Raw genomic sequence first — 22,856 nt, 5'->3', positions numbered from 1 at the left:
ATCCTGTTCCATTGATCTATATTTCTGTTTTTGGGCCAGTACCATACTGTCTTGATTACTGTAGCTTTGTAATATAGTTTGAAGTCAGGGGGCCTGATTCCTCCAGCTCCGTTTTTCTTTCTCAAGATTGCTTTGGCTATTCGGGGTCTTTTGTGTTTCCATACAAATTGTGAAATTTTTTGTTCTAGTTCTGTGAAAAATGCCAGTGGTAGTTTGATAGGGATGGCATTGAATCTGTAGATTGCTTTGGGTAGTAGAGTCATTTTCACAATGTTGATTCTTCCAATCCAAGAACATGGTATATCTCTCCATCTATTTGTATCATCTTTAATTTCTTTCTTCAGTGTCTTATAATTTTCCACATACAGGTCTTTTGTCTCCTTAGGTAGGTTTATTCCTAGATATCTTATTCTTTTTGTTGCAATGGTAAATGGGAGTGTTTTCTTAATTTCACTTTCAGATTTTTCATCATTAGTGTATAGGAATGCAAGAGATTTCTGTGCATTAATTTTGTACCCTGCTACTTTACCAAATTCATTGATTAGCTCTAGTGGTTTTCCAGTAGCATCTTTAGGATTCTCTATGTATAGTATCATGTCATCTGCAAACAGTGACAGCTTTACTTCTTCTTTTCCAATTTGGATTCCTTTTATTTCTTTTTCTTCTCTGATGGCTATGGCTAAAACTTCCAAAACTATGTTGAATAATAGTGGTGAGAGTGGGCAACCTTGTCTTGTTCCTGATCTTAGTGGAAATGGTTTCAGTTTTTCACCATTGAGGACGATGTTGGCTGTTGGTTTGTCATATATGGCCTTTATTATGTTGAGGAAAGTTCCCTGTATGCCTACTTTCTGGAGGGTTTTTATCATAAATGGGTGTTGATCATTAGAGAAATGCAAATCAAAACTACAATGAGATATCACCTCACACCGGTCAGAATGGCCATCATCAAAATATCTATGAACAATAAATGCTGGAGAGGGTGTGGAGAAAAGGGAACCCTCTTGCACTGTTGGTGGGAATGTAAATTGATACAGTCACTATGGAGAACAGTATGGAGGTTCCTTAAAAAACTAAAAATAGAACTACCATACGACCCAGCAATCCCACTACTGGCCATATACCCTGAGAAAACCATAATTCAAAAACAGTCATGTACCAAAATGTTCATTGCAGCTCTGTTTACAATAGCCAGGATATGGAAGCAACCTAAGTGTCCATCAACAGATGAATGGATAAAGAAGATGTGGCACATATATACAATGGAATATTACTCAGCCATAAAAAGGAATGAAACTGTGTTATTTGTAGTGAGGTGGATGGACCTAGATACTGTCATACAGAGTGAAGTAAGTCAGAATGAGAAAAACAAATACCGTATGCTAACAGATATATATGGAATCTAAAAAGTAAAAAAAAAAGTTGGTCAGAAGAACCTAGGGGCAAGACAGGAATAAAGATGTAGATCTAGTAGAGAATGGACTTGAGGATACGGGGAGGGGGAAGGGTAAGCTGGGACAAAGTGAGACAGTGGCATGGACATATATACACTACCAAACTTAAAATAGATAGCTAGAGGGAAGCAGTCGCATAGCATAGGGAGATCAGCTCGGTGCTTTGTGACCACCTAGAGGGGTGGGATAGGGAGGGTGGGAGGGAGGGAGATGCAAGAGGGAAGAGATATGGGGACATATGTATATGTATAACTGATTCACTTTGTTATAAAGCAGAAACTCACACACCATTGTAAAGCAATTATACTCCAATAAAGATGTTAAAAAAAAAAAAAAACACGCATTGCTGTGAGATGCTTCACTCTGGACTCCATGTACCAACTCAGATGCAGACAGACAACTGGGGGAAATGCAGAGTCATGCCGTGTGAGCAGCAATGCCCATTCTGCTCGTGAAAAGTAGACTTCCGAACGTGGTGAGATGGGACTGGTAAGAGTGTTGGCAAGACTCCCCATCTGTTCTAGCAGACAAAGCAGAACATTTTTCTGTTCAATCTGTTTGCTTCAAGGAAGAAGGGAACTTATTATGGAGGGCACTCAGGAGATGGCATAGCCGGCATCAGTCACTACCCGCCCCCCTCGCCCTGCCTCAGCACGGTCAATGGCTTGGCCAGGGTGGCAGCTGATTTCTGTTGCTTAAGTTAGTGCGTTAAGTCATGAGAGTTCAGTGCAATACCAGCTATTGATTACTTTCTTAACAGGATACCATTCTGGATGCTGGAAAGACTGTTTCTTAAATGTGGCAAGAGATCAAGTAGAAGAACTTCCATCAGAGGAAAAGAAGTTAGGAAATTTGACCGAGGTCACACTGAAAGATGACGTACATAACCAAGATTCAGCTCAGGTGGCCTCCAGGGTCCACTACAGAATGGAAATCAAGCCACAGACAGATTCAACACTGCGGCTTCTTGAGGAAATGATCTTTCACGTAACTTCCTAACATTCTCATGGACAATATGTTCTTATCAGGGCAACGCATTACCTAAGGATAAGCCAGGTAAATGTTTGCTATTGTCTTATGCTTTCTTATGTATCTAGTAATAGTAATAACACAGTTAACTAAAAAAAGTCCTTTATGGCTGGGAAAAATCTCTATCCTCAGAGATCACTCCAAACAACCTAGGCAGAACCAATATGAGAGGCAGAAATAACAACACTTACTAGCTGAGTGATCTTGGACAAGTAACTTGACAATTACTTTGTTTGTTTTAAGTGGGAAAAAGGACTTAAGTCATAGAGTCGATAAGCAAGTTAAGAAGACAGGGTAGTAGGCTGAATAATGAACCTGCAAAGATGACCCTGTCCTAATCTCTGGAACCTGTATGTTACCTTACATGGCACACCCAGAACTCTGCAGATGTAATTAAATTAAGGACCTCGAGATGGGGAGATTTTCCTGGATTATCCTTATGGGAGGCAGGAGGGTTAGTGAGAGAGAAGGAAGAAGATGCAAGGGCAGAATCAGATTAGACAGGAGGGTTGGAGAGACAGAGAGATTGGAAAATTCTATGCTGCTGAATTTGAGGATGGAAGAAGGGGCTAGGACCCAAGGAATACAGGCAGGCTCTAGAAGCTTGAAAAGGGAACTAAACAGATTCTCCCCTCAAAGCCTCCAGAAGAAGCCCACCCTGCCAATACCCTGGCCAAACTCACGAGACTGATTTTGGACTTCTGGTCTCCAGAACTGTACAATACTGAATTTGTTCTGTTTTAAGCCACTGCATTTGTGGTCATCTGCTACAACAGCAACAGGAAACTGATACAACAGTATGTGTAAAAGAACTGAATAGACAACCTGGCACGTTATGAGGACTCAAAGAAATGTCAGTTCCTTCTTTCTCCTTTTCCTTCATGAAAGGGGACCAAATTTTAGCATCCCAAATCTGCAGCAACTCCATCTACACTTTACCTCACATCATAAATTATTTATGCAATACATTCGGTAGTGCCCTAATATTACCTGCTATCATATTAGGATAAAGATGGGTACATTTATTATCTACCCAACCATGGACACAAAAGGACCACTTACTTGCTCCACTGAAATCTGAAGAGAAGAAACACACTTTTGCCCGAGAGACCAGAAGCCAACTGGTTCACTAACGGCCCCCATGGTGGGCTACAGATCCAGGAATAACATGGGGTCCACACCTCACTTGACTAGTATTCTCCACTGAAACACATATTGTGTCATATTCAATCCACAGGATGGCTCCAGAGGAAGGCAGACCATATAAAGATTCTTTGAATTACATTACTTTCAAACAAAGACAACATATAAATTGAAGAGTGCTTATTTTCTTTCTATAAAAAAAGCAAATCCAGTTTGCAGTCCTACAGAGGCAACATTTATTTCAACCGCCCAGGCAGTTAAGAGAGAGGGTTCCTGTTTTGCTCTGAATCCAGCTCTCATCAATTCTTGAGAGTCTATTACACACTCCAGGGAGAAACACCTGCTTGATAAAGAGCCTCTATGGCACTGACATGGTGCGCAAGAAATGGCTTTTACTGCGCGATGTGAAACTTAAGACAAAAGTCAAAACTCACCACTTTCAGGCCCCAAAGGTGGCCTCAAGGCTAACGCGATGCATTAGTTTTCCCAGTTAGTAAAAAAAAAAATACGATTTTTAGTGTTTATCCATGAGGCACTTTTAGGGCAAGAATACAACTCTGAGAAAATCTCTGCTAACATTTTTCATTCCCTTCTCTCTCCAAATCTTATAGCACAAATACTACTTTATTCAAACATGATTTTTAATCTTAAGAAATTCATCTCATTTGCATCTAGGAAAAATAGCACAAAATTTGAAGAAAAGAAAGTACAGAGTTGAGCAATTTTGAAAAGATTTCAGAATCCCTAGCCACTTCCCAGTAATATCAACTATTTGTAGACTCCAGGGCGGTTGCAGAAGGGAGAGCTTCTTGGGCTCACAGGACATTTGCGTTCCTCCCCAAGGATTAAGGACGGCAGGGGGCTGAAGCTGTGAAAGAGGCCCAGTAACTATGCAAGACGGCAGCCCTCAGTCTCTGGGAGTGTCAACTCACTCTGCGGCAACTGCAGATATAACATTAAAATGCATGGTATAGATTTTATCCAAACGGCGGCTGAAACAAATCATCTTGTAGCTGCTCAGCACACACCCCTACCCTGAATGAAGCCCTTTGAAGGACACTATTGTTTGTCCTAGTGACTGTGGATAAAGCAAAAATGGTTTGTGGTATATTCAGTATCTTGTAATAACCTACAATGGAAAAGAATCTGAAAAAGTATATATATATATATCTGAATCACTTTGCTGTACACCTGAAACACCTATATATATAGATATATAGAGATATGGATATATAGAGAACATGCATAGAATATATATAACATATATAACATATAACATATATAGGTATCTATATAGGTATATGTAAATATAGCTATAAATATCTGAACCACTTTTCTGTACATCAGAAACTAACACAACATTGTAAATCAACTATACTTCAATATTTTTTTTTAAAAACTGGTTTGTGGTAACGGGTGGAGAGGAAGGGGCAGGTGGCATCCTTGGACCTTAATTTGGTCTGTGGCCACACCAGGCCTTATGGTCTCTGAGACTGCTCCTCTGTATGAAGGATACCTAGCTTGCCACTGGCCAATTTTTATTTGTTTCCTTAAATCTGTACGATCACACCTTACTGATTTTATTAACTATGGAAATTTTTCATTCCCATTTAATTACACACTGGTCTGAAAAAAAAAAAACTATAAACATTTATTCTATTCTAGAAACATATTTTCCAAAATCCTAACAAGAAAACTACTACATTCCGGGCCCAAGACCCTGAGAGCTGACTCTCAAGTTTGGCAGCAAAATACACGTGTGGTGTCCAATTATATTTTATTAAACATCTTTAGTATAAGTTTTTTTGTCTTCAAAGTGTCCCTTTTCTCTTTCCTTATTTGAAAAAGGATCATCGGCTCCTTTTCGTAAAACTTGTAAGTAGACGCCCTTATAATACCTCCCACGATGGTCCCATAAAGTCTGTAGCACGAGGTATGCCTCACTGGTCTGGTTCTGGAGACACGTAAGGTCAAAGCATGGCCCTTCTTGACCACTTGGATGACACCTGGTCCTGGCTGCTCAAGGTCTCTTCAGGGAAGGAAGCAGTGCAGACCAGGTCAGCAGTCTGACTTACTGCTCTGTCAAGTCCGTACTATAAACATTAGGTTATATAAACCCTCGACTTGGAATTTCAGTTCTTCCTAACCTTGGTGCAAGTGATGGAAAAGAAAGTTAAATATGACTGACACGACCAACCTGATCCAGTCACTGCTGTTTGAAAAAGGATACCATCTCTCCCAAAACATTTGAACTCTGTAGAGGGAACAATTGTGAACACTAAGTGCTGTGTGTTTAATCTATGGAATTTTCTAGAACCCAAATTTGAACTATTACTGAACGTGGATAAATGTACAGTATATGAAGATATACCAGTTAACAGACCCATGTCAACAACTGTCTATTTCTCTTAATGTGGAATACAGAGTTTGATATACATAGGGACCAAAGAATTAAACATTAATAACTGAGTACTTTTGCTACCCATGTTGTAACACAAAATGCTTTTTTAAAAACAAACTGGGAGATTTGCTAATACCAGTGAGAAAGCAATATTTACAGCCACACCCCAGTACCTAGAATCATGCCTGCCACAAACTAGATGCTCAGTCAATATTTGCTGAATGAAGAAACAGACCTCCCTGTTTTCAAAAAGGAATCCAATTACTATTCATCGGTCCATACACAAATAAAAGTCTAGTGTCAATATTTAAAGGATTTTTTTTGCTCTCACCACCATAATATATTTTGATGAAATTATATAAAATGGACTAACTCAATACAACTTAACAAATAGTAATAACACATCTTCTATGTGCCAAATACTGATGAATGTGCTCAGAGAGGGGTTCACAGAGAGTCATGCCAACCATCACCTTTATAGATGGAAACTGGGTTCCAGCGGAAATACACAAACCCAGGTAAAAAAAAAAAAACTATTCATACGGATATTCCACCATGACCTGAAGTTAAGCATGTCAAGTTCAGGACCCCTTCCTGCTTTCCCCTCCAAAGCATATCTGCTTCACTGGCTCGCCACCATCCCGGATGAGACCACATGGATCCTAGATGGCTTTGCTTCCCACATCTCCTACTATGTCCACTTCCTATTTTTGCAGTGCTTCATCAGAGCCTATGTATTTCCCTGATGCATGTTTCCATGCATCACCGTAGGACAGCCCTCGACACTATAACAACTAGTTCCCTACCAGACCTTCCTTCCCAACTCCAATCACCTCCCTCAAGGATGAGCTCAATCACCCCATCCCTCTTCATCATTTCGTCCCATCCCACCACAGGCGGAAAACAGGCCCTATACGAAGTGCTACTGATGACACAGGCAGACTTCAGGTGGGGCACACTGTTGCCACAGAGAAATACGCTTTAACCCAAAATGAGTGTCTTAATAAAGTGTCACTGTAATAATAATCATTATCATTATTATTTGAATGGTGGTTGATGTGACTGTCAGCACGTGGGTGATCCTGGGGTTGCTGGGTCTGAGTCTGAAGATGCCATCTCTGCTTGTTGGTTCACGATTCAATTTACCCAGCACACCGCCTGAGGCTGGGCGGGCAGGGCAATCAGATAGCTGCTCTGGTTTCCTTCTGATGCCCGCGAGTGGACGAACTGCACACTCGACATTAGCAGTGACAACATCATTTCAACAGCGTCTCAAATAACGTGGACATAAGATTGAACATGCATTTTACCTGCTGACGCTTTTCAAATTCCAGCTTGATCCGGGACTTGATGCAGTTGCAAGTGTCCTGATACGTTTGCTGCAGAGCGAGTTCCATGAGGTGCTTATGGTACGCCCCGGCCAGGTTCCCGCAGATGAAGATGATCACGTTGGCCAGGATCTGAGGACACAAAGAGCCACTCAATAGGGCGACCGTTTATCATTCGAGAACAGAACAAACAACACAATGCACGTGAGCAGCAGTCTTCAAAGAGATGCCTCTGCCTGAGGTTAATTTTATTTCTGTTCCCGAACTAACATTTTTATTTACTTAACAGAAAAGGATTCCATCCCCTTCTTGGATCCGTGCCCTCTGACAGGTCACTTTGCTGTCCCTCCCTTGTCTCTGGGCTCAGCCATGTGATTCGCTACAGCTAATGCAATGTGGGTGTGAGTAATCGAGTGCCAGATCCAGCCCAGGTTTAGAAGGCCTGGTGTGTTTTGGGTGACACTCTTGTGTCTCATCAGGAAAAGACTAGCCCACTGGTCCCGGGAAGGTGAGAAACTCATGGAACAGAGACACTCAGCCAACCCGTAGTCCACTATCGTGGCCACTGAGATTTCATGGTTGTCATACAGCATTACTGTGATACTAGATGATACAGGCTGCCCTCACATCGAACCTGTATTCACTGAGCCTGGAGAAGTTATATTCCCCGTTACTTACTGTTTATATAGGAATATAGGAACCTTTCAAACCATATAACTTGTTGCTCTATTCATGATAAAAACCATTCATGCTCACAAAAATTTGTGGTGGGAGGGAAGAAAAAAATATATAAAGAAAAACTACAAAGAACCTATAATTGCCCAGCCCACGAAGAATTCGGTGCCATATTTTCTTTTGTCAAGACCGTTACCTTGTTCCAAAGGAACCAAGTTCATTCTGAATGCAGTGTTTTGCTTTGCTTTTTTAATTTAACATTTAATCTGATTTTTTTCAGATCATAAAAATTCTGTAGAAACAGGATTTTGAATGTTTAGATAATATTCAGTTCTATGACTATATCATGACTTAGTTATGTCTATACTATCTTTATTAATATTCTTTATTTATTAATAAAGAATACTTTATTACTTAATTAATATTCTTTATTAATATTCTTTGCATTTGCTTTACGCTACAGTGGTCAACCTTGTGTCTAAAGCTTTGGCCTCATATTTAATCATCTCTCAGGCTCAATTAGTAAAATACACTGAGTTGAAAGCCTTGAATATTTTAAAGTTCTTGATACATACGGCAAAATTGCTCCGTGTAAATGTTCCATTGATATTCTCACCACCAGTGTATGACCATGGTCTTTTCAAGGCCCGCTATTAACACAGAGCAAGTGGTAATAATAAATAAAACTGACGATCATGTGTTCAGGGCTAGATCTGAGCAGGTCTGGCAGGGCACGTACGGTCACACCTGCAGAAAATGTCCCTCCGCCCTCACCCGCCTCCACATGACCTCTCCTCTCACCAAACGGGCACTCAACCCTTCAACAACAAAGGCAGAGCATCTGTGTCCAAAAGCTCCGTGCTCCTTGCTAAGGGTCTCCCACTGACACAGGTCAGCTTAACACATCAGTCAACTGACGTGGGGGGCATGCACGCCAGGACTCAAGCGTTCTTGGGGGAATTTTTATTCCTAAGCCTTCAAGGTTCCCATGACAGGACTTCGCAGAGAATCATGCCGTCCTCCCTCTGCACGGGTGTAGTACTCCCGATGATTAAAATATTAGCTCTGTGTATTGCTGAGTGTGTGTGTGTGTGTGTGTGTGTGTGTGTGTGTGTGTGAGACATGCATCTGTGTGTGATTTGCGTATGATACATGCATGATATGTGTGTACATAATATGCATGTAAGATTTCTGTGATGTGTATGGGGTGTGTGATTTGTATATGTGATATATCCATGTGACACATGTGTCTCTGAGTGACTCATGCATGATGTATGTATGGGGTACGCCTGTGCACCTGGCATGTGTCATGTGAATGCTATGTGTAATGGATGTGCGCATGTCGTATGTAACTTATATATGGGATAAACGTGTGGTTTTGGGTAGTGTGTGTGATGTGTGTACGTCATGTGCACACGTGACACGTGCATGTGCTGTGTGTGTGCCTCGGCACAGAGCAGGGGAGCAGTGTGCTAGTCTTTGGTGTTGCTCCCAAGCATTTCTAGCTGCACAGGCTCTGTTCCTTCCCACTGCCGTCCTTTCCCACATCACCCCCGTGGACGTCAGTCCTTCGAGGATGTGGGAAAGCTCGCGAACTTCCTGGCTTCCTGCCTGAGCACAGGTCATTTCAGAGTCGGGCCCAGGGGTGCACTGTTAACTTAGTCCTGTCATACTTTGCTTCTGCAAAATGACCATCTGCTTCGTTAAAGATTCTTCAGACCTTGACTTTGCTGGGTTTGCTTTGAAGAACAGTGACCCAAAGAATGCAGGAACCAGAAGCGCCAACACAAAACCAGACTGCCCGGAATTAGAAAGCCCCAACTCTTTCCTTATTAGGTGCAGCTGAAATAATAATAAAAATAACTGTGATTATCTATGAGAGCTTCTTCTTTTTCTCCTTAAAAATGCCTTCAAACAAAGACGCAAACATTTTAGGAACACAGTTCCTCCAAAATAACAACCAAATGTAAGCAAGGGAACTGAATGAAGCCATCCCCTGTCCCCTGGCCTCCCTCAGCAGGGAGTACGAAAGGGGCATCTCTATTACAACACTGTCTGCCTGACCCAGTGCCCTGGCAACTTTGCAATGTCATGGGACTGAAGGAAAAGCCTTCTTTCGCTTACTCATTCATCCATTCAGCCATTCGGTCAATGGATGCTGCATTGCTTCAAACAACATGTAATTCGAACCCTCCCTGGCTATAGATAATTAGAAAGAATGCATTTATGGATTTTTATTTGGATATGCAAAGGAAATGCTTAAGAAGTAAACAGCTAAGAGTTTTAATGCCAAGTAGTTCTGGCCTTTCTCTTCTGGTGGAAAATGTAATCAAATTACAAGCATTTTTCTGATCCCTGCTTTCATCCTAAAATACCATATTCTAAGGTTAATAGAATTAGTCCTGGTATTTTAATAACTACACACATTTACATATGTGATTGATGTCCTAAAGCATTTTTCCGTCAAAAGGGCGCATTCATATAATGACTCTTTGAAACCTAGGGCACAAGGAAGTGATGCGGTTAAGGTTTTCTTTTCAAAAATAATATCACAGCATTTTATTTCCTAGAAGACTGTTTAACAAAACACACAATAAAAAAATCCTATTTTCACAATGTTGGATTTATTTTATAACATCATACTGTCTTGATGTTTTCTTTTATCTCGTTGCTTCGTTTAGCTACTCTCACATCTGTCAGAAAATAGGAGAAGAAACTTAGCTTCCCAAGAGATGTCTTGGAAGAAAATAAATTGTTTAAGGTAATAACAGCAGCCAAGGTTCACCATGAAGTTTCAAATCAGGCCTTGAGATCAAGCTTGACCCACGATCCAGAATCTGTGCAAACCGGACTCTGCCCAGTTGTCGCAGAGGTCTGGTTGTCTCCACCACTTTCCACTTCCCCATCTTCACTTGATGTGAGGGTGGGAAGATTGGTCAACACTTGTCAGTGATTCTCAGGAGATGCAAAAATAATCAGTCCTGTGCTGGTGGGAAGGCCGGTACCCACCAGCAAACTCTGATTCTGCTTCTTTCACAGCCATCCCCTTGCCTTTCCAAACACACCTTGTTTCATCCTTGCAAGAGTGCAGAAAGTAAAACAGCCAGGAAGATGGACATTTTTGTTATTTCATTTTATAGGCAAAGAAACAAAGGTCTACAAAATTAAGAGACTGGAGGGCAGGGCTCTACCAGGCTCTCAGGATTACCCCGTACCAACCCACATGGCCCTGATTCACATGGGCCAGGGCAGATTGGTCCAGCACAATCCAACCCTCTACTTGGGTGTGGGGAAAGTATTTCTGAAGGATTTCTAAAGACACATGTGTAAGCTTTGAAGCAGCTAACATCATTTTCCTTTACAAAGCATTTGTATTTGATGCTATAAAGCGCCTTCATCGTTTAAAGTTCTTTTAAGTGGCTGCAGTTTGGAGACCACACGTCCATGGAGCATTTAACTATGATGCTGGTACATCGACGTACATTCAGAGCAAAGTCACAGGAAGTGAGGCCGTTCCTAACTGGATCATGTGACCAAGGGCAAATGACCCGAGCAGGGTTATTTCCCCCGGGAAAAGGACATTTAAGGATGTGAGCTCACTGTCTTCAAACATTTGAGAAATTATCACGAGGATTAGGTGACCATTCAGGTCCTCTGTGACTCTTTTAAAGAGTTTTACAATTATTCAATACTCCCATTCTTAATCTTAGGTTAGGGGCTGCCAACTGCAATGCCCACAGAGGTCAGCAGGCAGCACACATGCCAGCTGAGGGTGGGGTGAGGCTGCTGGTACCAGATGAAACCCCATCACTCAATACCATGGTTTCCCTGTGAGCCCACTGCACAGGGCTGGAGGAGAAAGGAGAGTACCGCATTTAAAACAGGTCCTCAGCTTAAAACAAAGCAGATCATAAATATGCAAAAACACCAATTATAAGTCAAAGGAAAATAAAAGGGATTATAAGAACTTGATGAACCGAGCTGCAAATGAATATTCAGCAAGCTCACTGCATCTCATAAGCATCAAATTTGGCTTAAATAAAACAATGCTCTTGCTTGGGAGAGAAAATGATCAGGTAGAATTCTCCTTAGCTGAGCTCTCAAACATGGCTACAGAGAATCTCCATGCCATCTCCTCAGCACTTCCTGCAAACCCCAAAGAAGTAAATTTGCTATATGCCCTGGCCTCAGGATTTCTGTTTTTTATCAGTCTTTTAGTATAGACCAGAAACACTGTGCTTTGGCTATAACATCTAATGGTCCTCAGGTCACATGTTGGAATCTTCTTCTAATTGAAAATCCCTCCAGATGAGGAGTGGAGTCAGAAAATATTATGGGCTGAATGTCATGTCCTTCCCAGATGCATATACTGAAGCCTTAACTCCCAATATGATGGTTTTAGGGGTGGGACCCTTGGGAGATAATTAGGTTTAGATGAGGTCATGAAGGTCCGGTCCCCATGATGAAATTAGCATCCTTATAAGGAAAGGAAGAGAATCTCTCTCTCTCTCTCTCTGTCTCTCTGTGTCTGTCTGTCTGTCTCTCTTTCTCTCTCTGCCATGTGAGAAGGGGTGTCTGCCAGGAAGTGGGCCCTCACCAGAACAGAATCATCAGCACCTTGATCTTAGACTTCCCAGCTTCCAGGGATGCGAGAAATAAGTATCTCCTGTTTGCACCACCCAGCCTGCAGTGTTTTGTTATGGCAGCGTGAGCTAAGACAGAAAGCTATGAAGAAAATTGAAAAACCAACCACCTTAACAATGGGTGTTTTTAGCGTTTTGGTTGGTTAGACTGGAATTGAAAATTGGGAGTCAAATGCAATTTGATTTCCTATGGAAATGGCCGCTAGAAATAGTACTGTTGGTTGTGATTATTATTTTCATTATTCTCTTTTATATTAGAGCTGTTATTATTAGGTCTTTTTGAATAGCATACATTATGCTATTTTTCCAGCTATATTTGGGCTAAAGGGCTAAAGAATCTTACACTTAGGGTTCAAGTTCCGTATCACAGCTAGATAAAATTTCAGGGAGGAGTTTGAGAGTCATTTGCTTCTCTCAGGAGTGTTCCACCAGCTCATTGCAGGCCAGTGGGAAGAGATGGGCCTGGAAGACACCAGCTCATTACAGGCCAGTGGGAAGAGATGGGCCTAGAAGATACTCAAGATCTTGATAGAAAGTTCCTCTCACAAATTAAGTCATTGAGAACACATCTTCCCTAGAAGGGAAAGCTGGCTTCCCCCTGCAGAAACCCAGACTTGTACTTCTCAGCTCAGGGACTGCAAAATTGAAACTGATGGGGAGAAAGCTGGCTTGATTAATAGTTTAGAATAACAAAAAGGAGACAAAACATAGAGTTTCCAATATTCAGAACTCAGTGGAAGAAGAATGCACAAGCCTCCCTCCACCGAGATCCATAGGTCACTCTGCTTTCCACAGAGGAGTGCACCGTCACACGTTTGTTCTCTCATCCAGGCTCTCTCTGATTTCAAGCACGTGGAAGAATCTTAGCTTTCAGGGTTTAGCTCCTCTCCACCACGGGAGACAGAAGAGCAAACAAATAAGCTGTATGGAAAGGAGGGAGCTGCTAACTCCAGAACTCATAGCCCACTTCTCCTGTAGCCAAAAGGGGACCAGTCATTTCCTTTTTGTTGTTAACTTACTCTGCAGGCCATTTCTGTAAAACAACACTAGCAGACATTCTTCTCCCCACTCTCTTTGTTTCACAGAGCTCCAAGCCCAATTGGGAGTTTACCTGTGATTACAAAGGACTTTTATTAGAGTTAGTCTCCGTCTGGTCCAAACTGTCTCCTGCCCTCCTGCTGGCACAGTGACGTCTGAATGATTACATCTGACATTCTGTCAACCAATCGATGATTAACTGAACTTTACATCTTTACTAGTAGCCAACAGAAGCCACAGTCTCCTTGGTCTTTGTGTGTCCAGATAGTTGAATGAAAGTTAAGTATTCCAAAGAGGTTCCACTCTTTCAGAAACCCAGGGGACGAAGTGGTCCTGGATTGTCCAATGGGCTTAATAAATGCTGGTTTCTGGGTCTTCCTGAACCTTCTCTCCCATATATAATGACATATGCGTAATAGGAGAACACTTCTAAGTGCTGTGTCTCGGTGCGTTGCAAAAACTTTAGAAACGTATAATTATATACTAATTAAAACTCAAATTTTATTCACCTTGAATCAGCTCACCTAAGGATCTGCACTAAGCAATACAAAATTTGCCTAATTCTGGTGGTTTCAGTGGACTTACAAGTGAAAAAAAAAGATATTTGAGCACACTTTAGACTTTAATTGAGACAGATAATCTCTCTAATCTGGATCAATGAAATTTAGCTTCGTTTAAACACTATACACAATTATCTTCACTTATCACCGCTTTATAGGTGACACATTTGATCCACATTTAAAAAGTTAAAAGAGGCAACAGGTGTTCAGATTCAGTCAACAAACATGACCAAGGCTATCAGACACTCCAACCCGTGCAACTTAGTTTAAGATGAAATGATACACCACTTCATGTGAGATAAGCATGTCTCTTCAACCAACAGCGCACAAGAAGGGACGCACATCTTTTATGGGTACTCAGGGTACATTTGCATTGCTACCCGATTGGCAACTTGCATTATGACCTACTTGTGACCCCATTTATAACCTACACAATAGTGGATAAATTAGAATTAAGCAAACCAAGCACAATATAGCCTGCCAATTATGACTGAAGAAGAGGACACCTTATGAAGTTAAATGGAACGAAATGTAGATATCAAATGTCACATGATAACAGAGGGACAAGCTTGCTGAGGGCAATAACACCGCAGGGGTAGCACAGCCAATCCTGGGTATGAACTTAAACATGACATTAGCAAGCGCATTCACACGGAAGTGATAGATTGCAGTCACGGACTCCAAATACAGGAGAAAAACAATGAATGCTGTGATTCTCAAGGTCTACCCTGGAATTGCCCTTTTTAATCAGACCAAAAGATATTCTGTAAAGTCATGCTGTGATTAAAAAAGATAAATAACTGCTTGGCTGAGTAACTGAAACCTTCTGCAAATTGGAAAACAAAGAAATCTCCTATTACAAACTAAACTAGATGTTTCATTAATGATACTAATTAGGGGAGGGGACGGCTGGTAGCAGCTTTCCTTTTAACAGGATAAAAGGCTGAAATGCACTTAAAAGTAGTGTCTCCCCGGAGGGTGCTCCTGGGTTTCCTCACCACCTTCTTTCCTCTCCTACTGAGGGTTTTCCTGAGGAGTGGGTCTTGGAGGAAGCAAAGACGATTTATACCGTTGACACCAGACTCTGACTTCTGAGCAATTTCAACCAGAGAATATATTGGGCTGGCCAAAAAGTTCGTTCGGGTTTTTGTACGATGTTACAGAAAAACCCGAGCGAACTTCTGGGCCAATGCAGTACATTAGTTCCACCCAAATCACCAAGAGGCATCTCATGTTCTCTCACAGGGCCATGACCAAGCAGCTCTTCCCAGTCAGCAGCATTCAAGGACCCTAATCAAAAGGAATGGGTTTTGCTAAACCCGTGTGTGCGCTCATCTCCTTGGGCTGCAGGGACAAAATACCACAGACTCAGTGACTTAAACAACAGAAATTTTTGTTTGTTTGTTTGTTTACTTGTGGAAGCTGGAAGTCCAACATCAAGGTGTCAGCAGGGTTATTTTCTCCTAAGACTTCTCACCTGACTTGTAGATGACCACCTTCTAGTTGTTTCCTCACATGGCCTTTTCTCTATGCAAGCCTGTGTGCCCCTGGGGTCTCTCTGTGTGTCCTAATCTCTTTTTCTTATAAGGACACCACCCTAATGGCCTCATCTTAGCTCAGTCACCTCTCCAAATGCCCTGTCTCTAAATATAGTCACATTCTGTGGTACTCAAGGTTGGGCTTCAACATATGCATTTTGGGGGGCACAACTCAGCCCGTAATAACATGCCATTGAGGTGTTTTTTTGGCACTTTGTAGACATCATTTCATTTTTTTTTCCTTCCAGTATTATTGAGATATAATTGACATACAGCACTGTGTAAATTTAAGGTGTGGAGTATAATGATTTGATTTACACATATTAGGAAGTGATTATCACAGTAAGTTTAGTGACTGTCCATCATCTCATATAGGTAAAAAATTAAAGAAATAGAAATTTTGTTCTTGTAATGAGAACTCTTAAGATTTACTCTCTTAACTTTCATATATAACACAGAGCAGTGTTAATTGTATTTATCATGTTATACACTGCATCCTCAATACTTATTTACTTTATAACTGGAAGGTTGTACCTTTTGACTGCCCCTCACTCAATTCCCCCACCTCCAACATACTACTGAGGGTTTTTTTTCTATTTTTTTAATTGAAGTATTCTTGATTTACGATGTTGTACTAATTTCTGCTGTACAAAGGACTCAGTTATACACATATATACATTCTTTTTTCATATTCTTTTCCATTATGGTTTATCCCAGGAGATTGGATAGAGTTCCCTGTGTCTTTAAAACTATTGAGTTTTAAAGACAGATTATTTATAAATTACCAGAAAATTCACTTAAAGGTTAACCCCGCATTCCTTAGAAATTTGGGGCTGGTAGCTCTTTTGCAGAAATGCTACATACTGCTGATGGTTTAATACGAACTAAGACATTCATTAAATCACTTCATTTGTTCAAAAAACATTTATTGAGCATTTATTTATAATCAACTAAATGTTATATTCTCCCCACCCAAGAGATCAACCTCACTGACAAAAATGTAATAAAACAAACCAATAATAAATGTCAACAAAGCAAGCAAACAAAGGTAGGTGAGGCAAAGCAGGCTTCTATGAGCTGCACAGGTGAGATTTCAGAGCGATGACCGCGATCATCCGACCATGAGGGTTCCCCATTAGCTAGCCGTCTTTATGAGACTTAGGGATGCCTGTGGTTGAAGGAAAACCGCTGATAAACTGAGCATACATCACATACATCCTCCAACGTTATTATAAACTTTTACTCGCAAAAAGTAAAACCACTAAGGCAGAGGTTCCCAAATTTTCTTGTTTCACAATGCCCTTAGTGTCTTATTAATATTTTCATAGCATTCCTAGGCCAAAGGAGATATCTAACAGTCTTGTTTATTAAGTAGTAAGGTCTGAACTGCTTAAGTATTATGACCCAACAGCTTAGGAGTTGTTGGAAGAGAAATCCAACATATATATTGAAATAAAATATTATAATTTTATTTCATTCTTAAGTAGCCACTTACTGTGTGACTTAACATGGGCCTTCAGTAGTCAGTGTGTCTGTTGAGCATTGCATCTGCACAAACCCTAGCCTCGGATTCAACACCACCACTCACATTTCCTATTCTGTCTTGATTTCCCCAGGTCACTGTTTTTTTTCCCCCCGGTCACATATGCCAAAAACCCAGCTTGACACCAAAAGGAATGCAGTGCCACCTAATGTTGAAACCATAAACTACCTTGAGTTGATTTCCATAGTGACAGATATCTGGTGTTGCTAGGTTCCCCTTGAAATTTTCAAATATCCTGGGATGCCCTGGGGGTGCCTTAGCACATGCTTTGGAAACCACGTCACTGATGACATACAATTTCAACATCGATAACAAAAATATATTACCTAATTAAGCAGAATAAAAAGGGTTATTAAAATCATGATGGGGCTTCCCTGGTGGCGCAGTGGTTGAGAATCTGCCTGCCAGTGCAGGGGACACAGGTTCGAGCCCTGGTCTGGGAGGATCCCACATGCCGCGGAGCAACTAGGCCTGTGAGCCACAACTACTGAGCCTGCGCGTCTGGAGCCTGTGCTCCTCAACAAGAGAGGCCGCGATAGTGAGAGGCCCGCGCACCGCGATGAAGAGTGGCCCCCGCTCACCGCAACTGGAGAAAGCCCTCGCACAGAAACGAAGACCCAACACAGCCATAAATTTAAAAAAAAAAAAAAAAAATCATGATGGGTCTGCTACCTATTTTCTCCTTAATCGACTCTGAGAAGGCACACTTGATTCGACCAAAAATATATGAGACTTCATATGTGGAATCTAATTTTTAAAAAAATGATACTAGTGAACTTATTTACGAAAGAGAAACAGACTTACAGATATCGAAAACAAACTTATGGTTACCAAAGGGGAAACATGGGGGGGAAGGGATAAATCAGGAGCTTGGGATTAACATACACACACTATTATATATGAGACAGATAATCAGCAAAGACCTACTGTATAGCACAGGGAACTCCACTCGATAATCTGCGATAACCTATATGAGAAAAGAATCTGAAAAAGAATGAATACACGTATATGCATAACTGAGTCACTTTGCTGTAGACCTGAAACTAACACAGCATTGTAAATCATCTACACTCCAATAAAATTGAGTATATATATATATATATATATATATATATATATATATATATATATATATATTTATATATATATATGACTCGCTGGCAGTTTACACAGAGGTGTAACTGTTTCTGTTTCTCCCAAGTAAACCTGAGTTGAAAGTATTATTGTGCAGATTATTGGAAGCTGCAGCCCGGAGTAGCAATGGGTTTAACCTTCTGGGTTCAGGTCTTCTCTGTGTCATTAGTGATAGCAACTACTTCCTCCCCAAGCCAACTAGCCTTCCTTGGGGATAAGAAGCCGCAATTAAATATACCCCATGAGTCCAGTTTCAGTCAAGGGCTCACCCAGAAAAGATGGCGTACGCAAAAGAGGCAAAGTCTCATGAAATGACGATTTACAAAGGTTTCCAGATGGTGGGCTTCACATACACTGTCTCAGCCTATCAAGAAAATGAGTTAAAGCCCCAACCCTCATTTGGGACCATAATGATCATATTTTTAAAATCTCCAGTGTTTTCCAAGTCTAAATACATTTCTGTGATGAATTAACGTACTTCCTGATGGTGTGAAGAAGTATTTCAAGCCAGGAATGAAACAGAAATCTATCCAAGGCTACTAGAATTCCAAAGAATGAGTATATAAAGTTAAAAATACTCATTTCTGTTTTCCAGTGGACATATTACGTAATAAACCTGCCCACTAAAATTCCAGAGTAAAATTATGAGATGAGCAGTCCAGGGGTACTAATTTTTTAAGGACGATAATAAAGAGTAGAATTCTTAGTTCACAGCTAATGAAGTTCCCTTTATTTTGCATCATATGTAAATCAGTCATTAACCAATTAGGGTAATATTTACTATCTCACAATTTAACTATTTGAGAAACAGTTTCATGCCTCTTTAGAATGATTTTGCAAGGATATCTGGAATATGAAATTAAATAGAAGCAGCAAAGAAGTTTATTGCCATAGGTTTAAAAGACAAAGTGGGATTATCTCCACACTGAGAAATTATCTCTATACTGGAAAGAGGAGGCAGGAGATGCAGAGCTTCCCGTGATCAGGTGGTCCTGAAGGTTGTTTTCCCCCCATCAGAGAAACTGATATGTTGTGCTTGCTACAGGAAATAGTTTTCACACCTTAAGGATTTCTATAGGCAATCACACACTGAAAGACGCTGATGAGAAAAAACCGTGCCTGGCATCAAAACCACATGGGAGTAGAATTGGAATGGAGGAAACGGTTTGATTTTAGAATATGCATTTAGAAATTTCTTTGTTGGGATGAAATTTGACAACCAAATTCCACCACTTGCAAGAAAAATACTTTTTAACCTTGATGCAGAAGAAAACCACACAGCCTGGACCATCACCTTGATTATCAATTGTCTCCAGGCAACAGGGATTTCAGGCTCCAGTTCATTCCCGACTACTTCTGTCATCAATCTCTCCCTCTTTGAACCATTTCCAGCAGCAAGCAAGTCTGCTCCCAACCGAGCAGTGCCTTCCCTAAACACAACACAACCCCGCCTTCTTTATTTCTCGTTTCCCTTTAGAGCCGAATCTCAAAGGCTTGTCTACTGAAGCTCCTCCTACTTCTTTGGCCTCTGATTCTCCATATCCCATTTCAAACTATGTAGCAACCCCAAGAAGCCACAAAAACTACTCTTGTCAAGCTCACTGGTTACCTACAACTTCGTCAATCCCATCCACTCCTTTCCACGTTCCCCTTACCGTGACTTCCAAGCAGCGTCCTCAGCAGAGCTGGTCCCTTTCTCCTGCCAAGAATCCTGGTCTCTCTCAGCTTCCTTGGCCCCATGCTCCCTGGGGTCTGGCCATTCTGCTGACTCCACCTGCTCTGACTCAAATATTGCCCTCTCTGGGGCTCGGTCTAGGTCCCTTTCTCTTTAAATTCCCCCATTTTCCCCTTGCAGGGACATCCATATACCTGGCGCCTTCTTCAACACCATCTAAATAGCACCAACTCTCAAAGGTGGACCTCCAGCCCAGATCTTCCTTCTGAAGTTTAGACCCAGGAGAGACGGCCTGTCCACTTTAATGTCTACACTGAACTCTTCACACATCTTGCCCCGGTCTGCATCTTTAGTTTCTATTCATGCCTTACCCCTCAGTTCCACTCGAGGTACCGTGCCCTCCTTGGGGGTCTTCCAGCTTGCCCATCTCTCCAGGCTCAAGGCCTTTGCACACACAGTTCCCTCTGCCTGAGAAGCTCCTTCCTGCCCCTCTTCCTGTGTGGGACCTGCTCACACCTGGCTTCCATGACAGGCCTGCCCTGAGCGTGCTCCTTGAGGGCCTCCTGGTGATCCACCAGCTGCTCCCTGCTATTTCTTCCAATATCACTTTGCTCCCCAAAAGGTGATAACTTGTATTTACCCGTCAGCTTATTGCCTGTCTCTCCTGTTTTGCTCTATGGTCCATGAGGGCAGGGATCCCAACTCTTTTATCCCCTTATGGATACATTGGGTAATTTGTATGGGGTCTGTCATAATGTGTTCTTGGTAAATAGTCTCTGTTTCTTTTTTTGTTTTTGTTTGTTTGTTTGGTTTTGTTTTTTTGTCTCCGTTGGGTCTTCATTGCTGCACACGGGCTTTCTCTAGTTGCGGCGAGTGGGGGCTACTCTTCATTGTGGTGCGCGGGCTTCTCATAGCGGTGGCTTCTCTTGTTGCGGAGCACGGGCTCTCGGCGCATGGGCTTCAGTAGTTGTGGCACGTGGGCTCGGTAGTTGTGGCTCACGGGCTCTAGAGTGCAGGCTCAGTAGTTGTGGCACATGGGCTTAGTTGCTCTGTGGTATGTGGGATCTTCCCGGACCAGGGATCGAACCCGTGTCCCCTGCATTGGCAGGTGGATTCTTAACCACTGCACCACCAGGGAAGTCCCTGGTAAATATTCTTTGAATGAATGAATATAATCCCTCATATCCACATGGTTCACTACACCAGAATTGGAGAGATCCTAACTCATATACTGAATAAAAATATTATTTTTTCATTCAACAAATATTATTGAGGGCCCACTATGTGACAGAAGCTGTTCATGGTACAGGGACTATAATTTTAAGTAAACAAAAAACACAAAAAATCCTTGTCCTAGTGGAGCTTAAATTTAAATATGATTTTTGGCTTTGAATCAATCCACTCCATTTTTCTGCCTTTCATATTTGGGGAGGAAACTTTGTAATTGCTTTGTCAGATGTCATCCTTAAGAGCAGGGTTATGCTTTGACATATACCTGATGTCCCTTCAGTAAATCCATGCAAATAACACCTGGGACAGACATGAAGAATTTGGACCCAAAATTGTCCCATCAGAGTTAACCTGAAAAGGATGCAGATACATGTTTCATCACCTGAAAGACAATGCAATTCTGGTCAGATTTGATTCTGATCTGTTGGGTGAACAAAAGCATCTGAAGAAAGATATGTCCAAAAAAGGAGGGAGGTGAGTGGGTGGTAAAGATTTTAATTTTGGAAGCAGAGAAAGAGGCCAGTTTCTGAGGAAAACAACGCTGTCTAGGAGAGAAGTTGTCTTGTCAGCGGATTCCAGTACCTGGCCCACCTGGCTGGTGTATCCTTCTAAGTGGAGGCTCATAGTTTAGGCTTTAGGAAATGGATTTCTTAGGCCATACATTCTCAGCGGGGGCCCCAAGAGGGCAAACACTGGTTCTCGAGGAAAGCCAGAAAAATTAGTCTTTTAATGCATGATACACAGATATGCATATATCACATAAATAGATATGCAATATACCTGTGGTATTAAAATTTCATGGGGGGTTGGTTAGAAAAAAAACATTTAAAAAGGCTTCTTAAGAGACTAGTAATGGAGAAAGGTCGAGAAACATTGCCTTAAACGTACAAATCCCCACTCCACCTGTGTTATAACCAGGCTCATGGGTGACCTTTGGACAAGGTGGCTTCTTGCTATAGAGAGAGAAGATAAGAGATGATTTTATATAAACAACTAACTGGTCTACCCGATAGGCATATTCTGCATGATAAATTAATAAATTGGCATCCTGGGTTTAAATATCATTCTTTTCCACTTCTGTTAGAGCAAGTCAGACTCCCACATTTGGTAGAGTTTGGATTACTAACAAGGTAACACTTCAGAGCTCTCCAGACCACAGGCCACTCCCTGTAGAGGAGCCAATGCCCCAGGCAGACAGACGCTACCTGTGTAGACAGGCTTCCCCAGGAGACACATCTGTCTGATTACATCATTCTTTAAAGCAAGACCAGCTCATATATGACCCCATCAGCCACAGATTAAAATCCACCCTTCTTAACCTTTGTATCTTTCCCATTTGGTAATGTACATAAACTACACCCAATTCTGTACCGGTCTTTTGCCATCTCTTACAACTATAGTGAATCTAATAAAAACATCACCATAATATACAAATGCAAATTTCATGCACAAACTGTGCTCTATT

General features: G+C 41.5%; 1 protein-coding gene across 4 annotated transcripts in view; it reads right to left on the bottom strand.

The window, feature by feature from the left end:
* The window catches only part of ADCY2 (adenylate cyclase 2), a 430,270-nt gene that overhangs the window by 208,540 nt on the left and 198,874 nt on the right, over positions 1-22,856 (bottom strand). For all 4 annotated transcript variants that reach the window (XM_059916085.1, XM_059916083.1, XM_059916084.1 and 1 more), the window contains exon 4: positions 7,338-7,487. In XM_059916085.1, the coding sequence (XP_059772068.1) occupies positions 7,338-7,487 (150 nt within the window). The remainder of the gene's footprint in view (positions 1-7,337; positions 7,488-22,856) is intronic.

This window comes from Balaenoptera ricei, chromosome 3 (assembly GCF_028023285.1).
Source record: "Balaenoptera ricei isolate mBalRic1 chromosome 3, mBalRic1.hap2, whole genome shotgun sequence".
Taxonomy (NCBI): domain Eukaryota; kingdom Metazoa; phylum Chordata; class Mammalia; order Artiodactyla; family Balaenopteridae; genus Balaenoptera; species Balaenoptera ricei.
The sequence above is the reverse complement of the archived record's forward strand: the minus strand, read 5'-3'. Positions and strand labels throughout refer to the sequence as shown.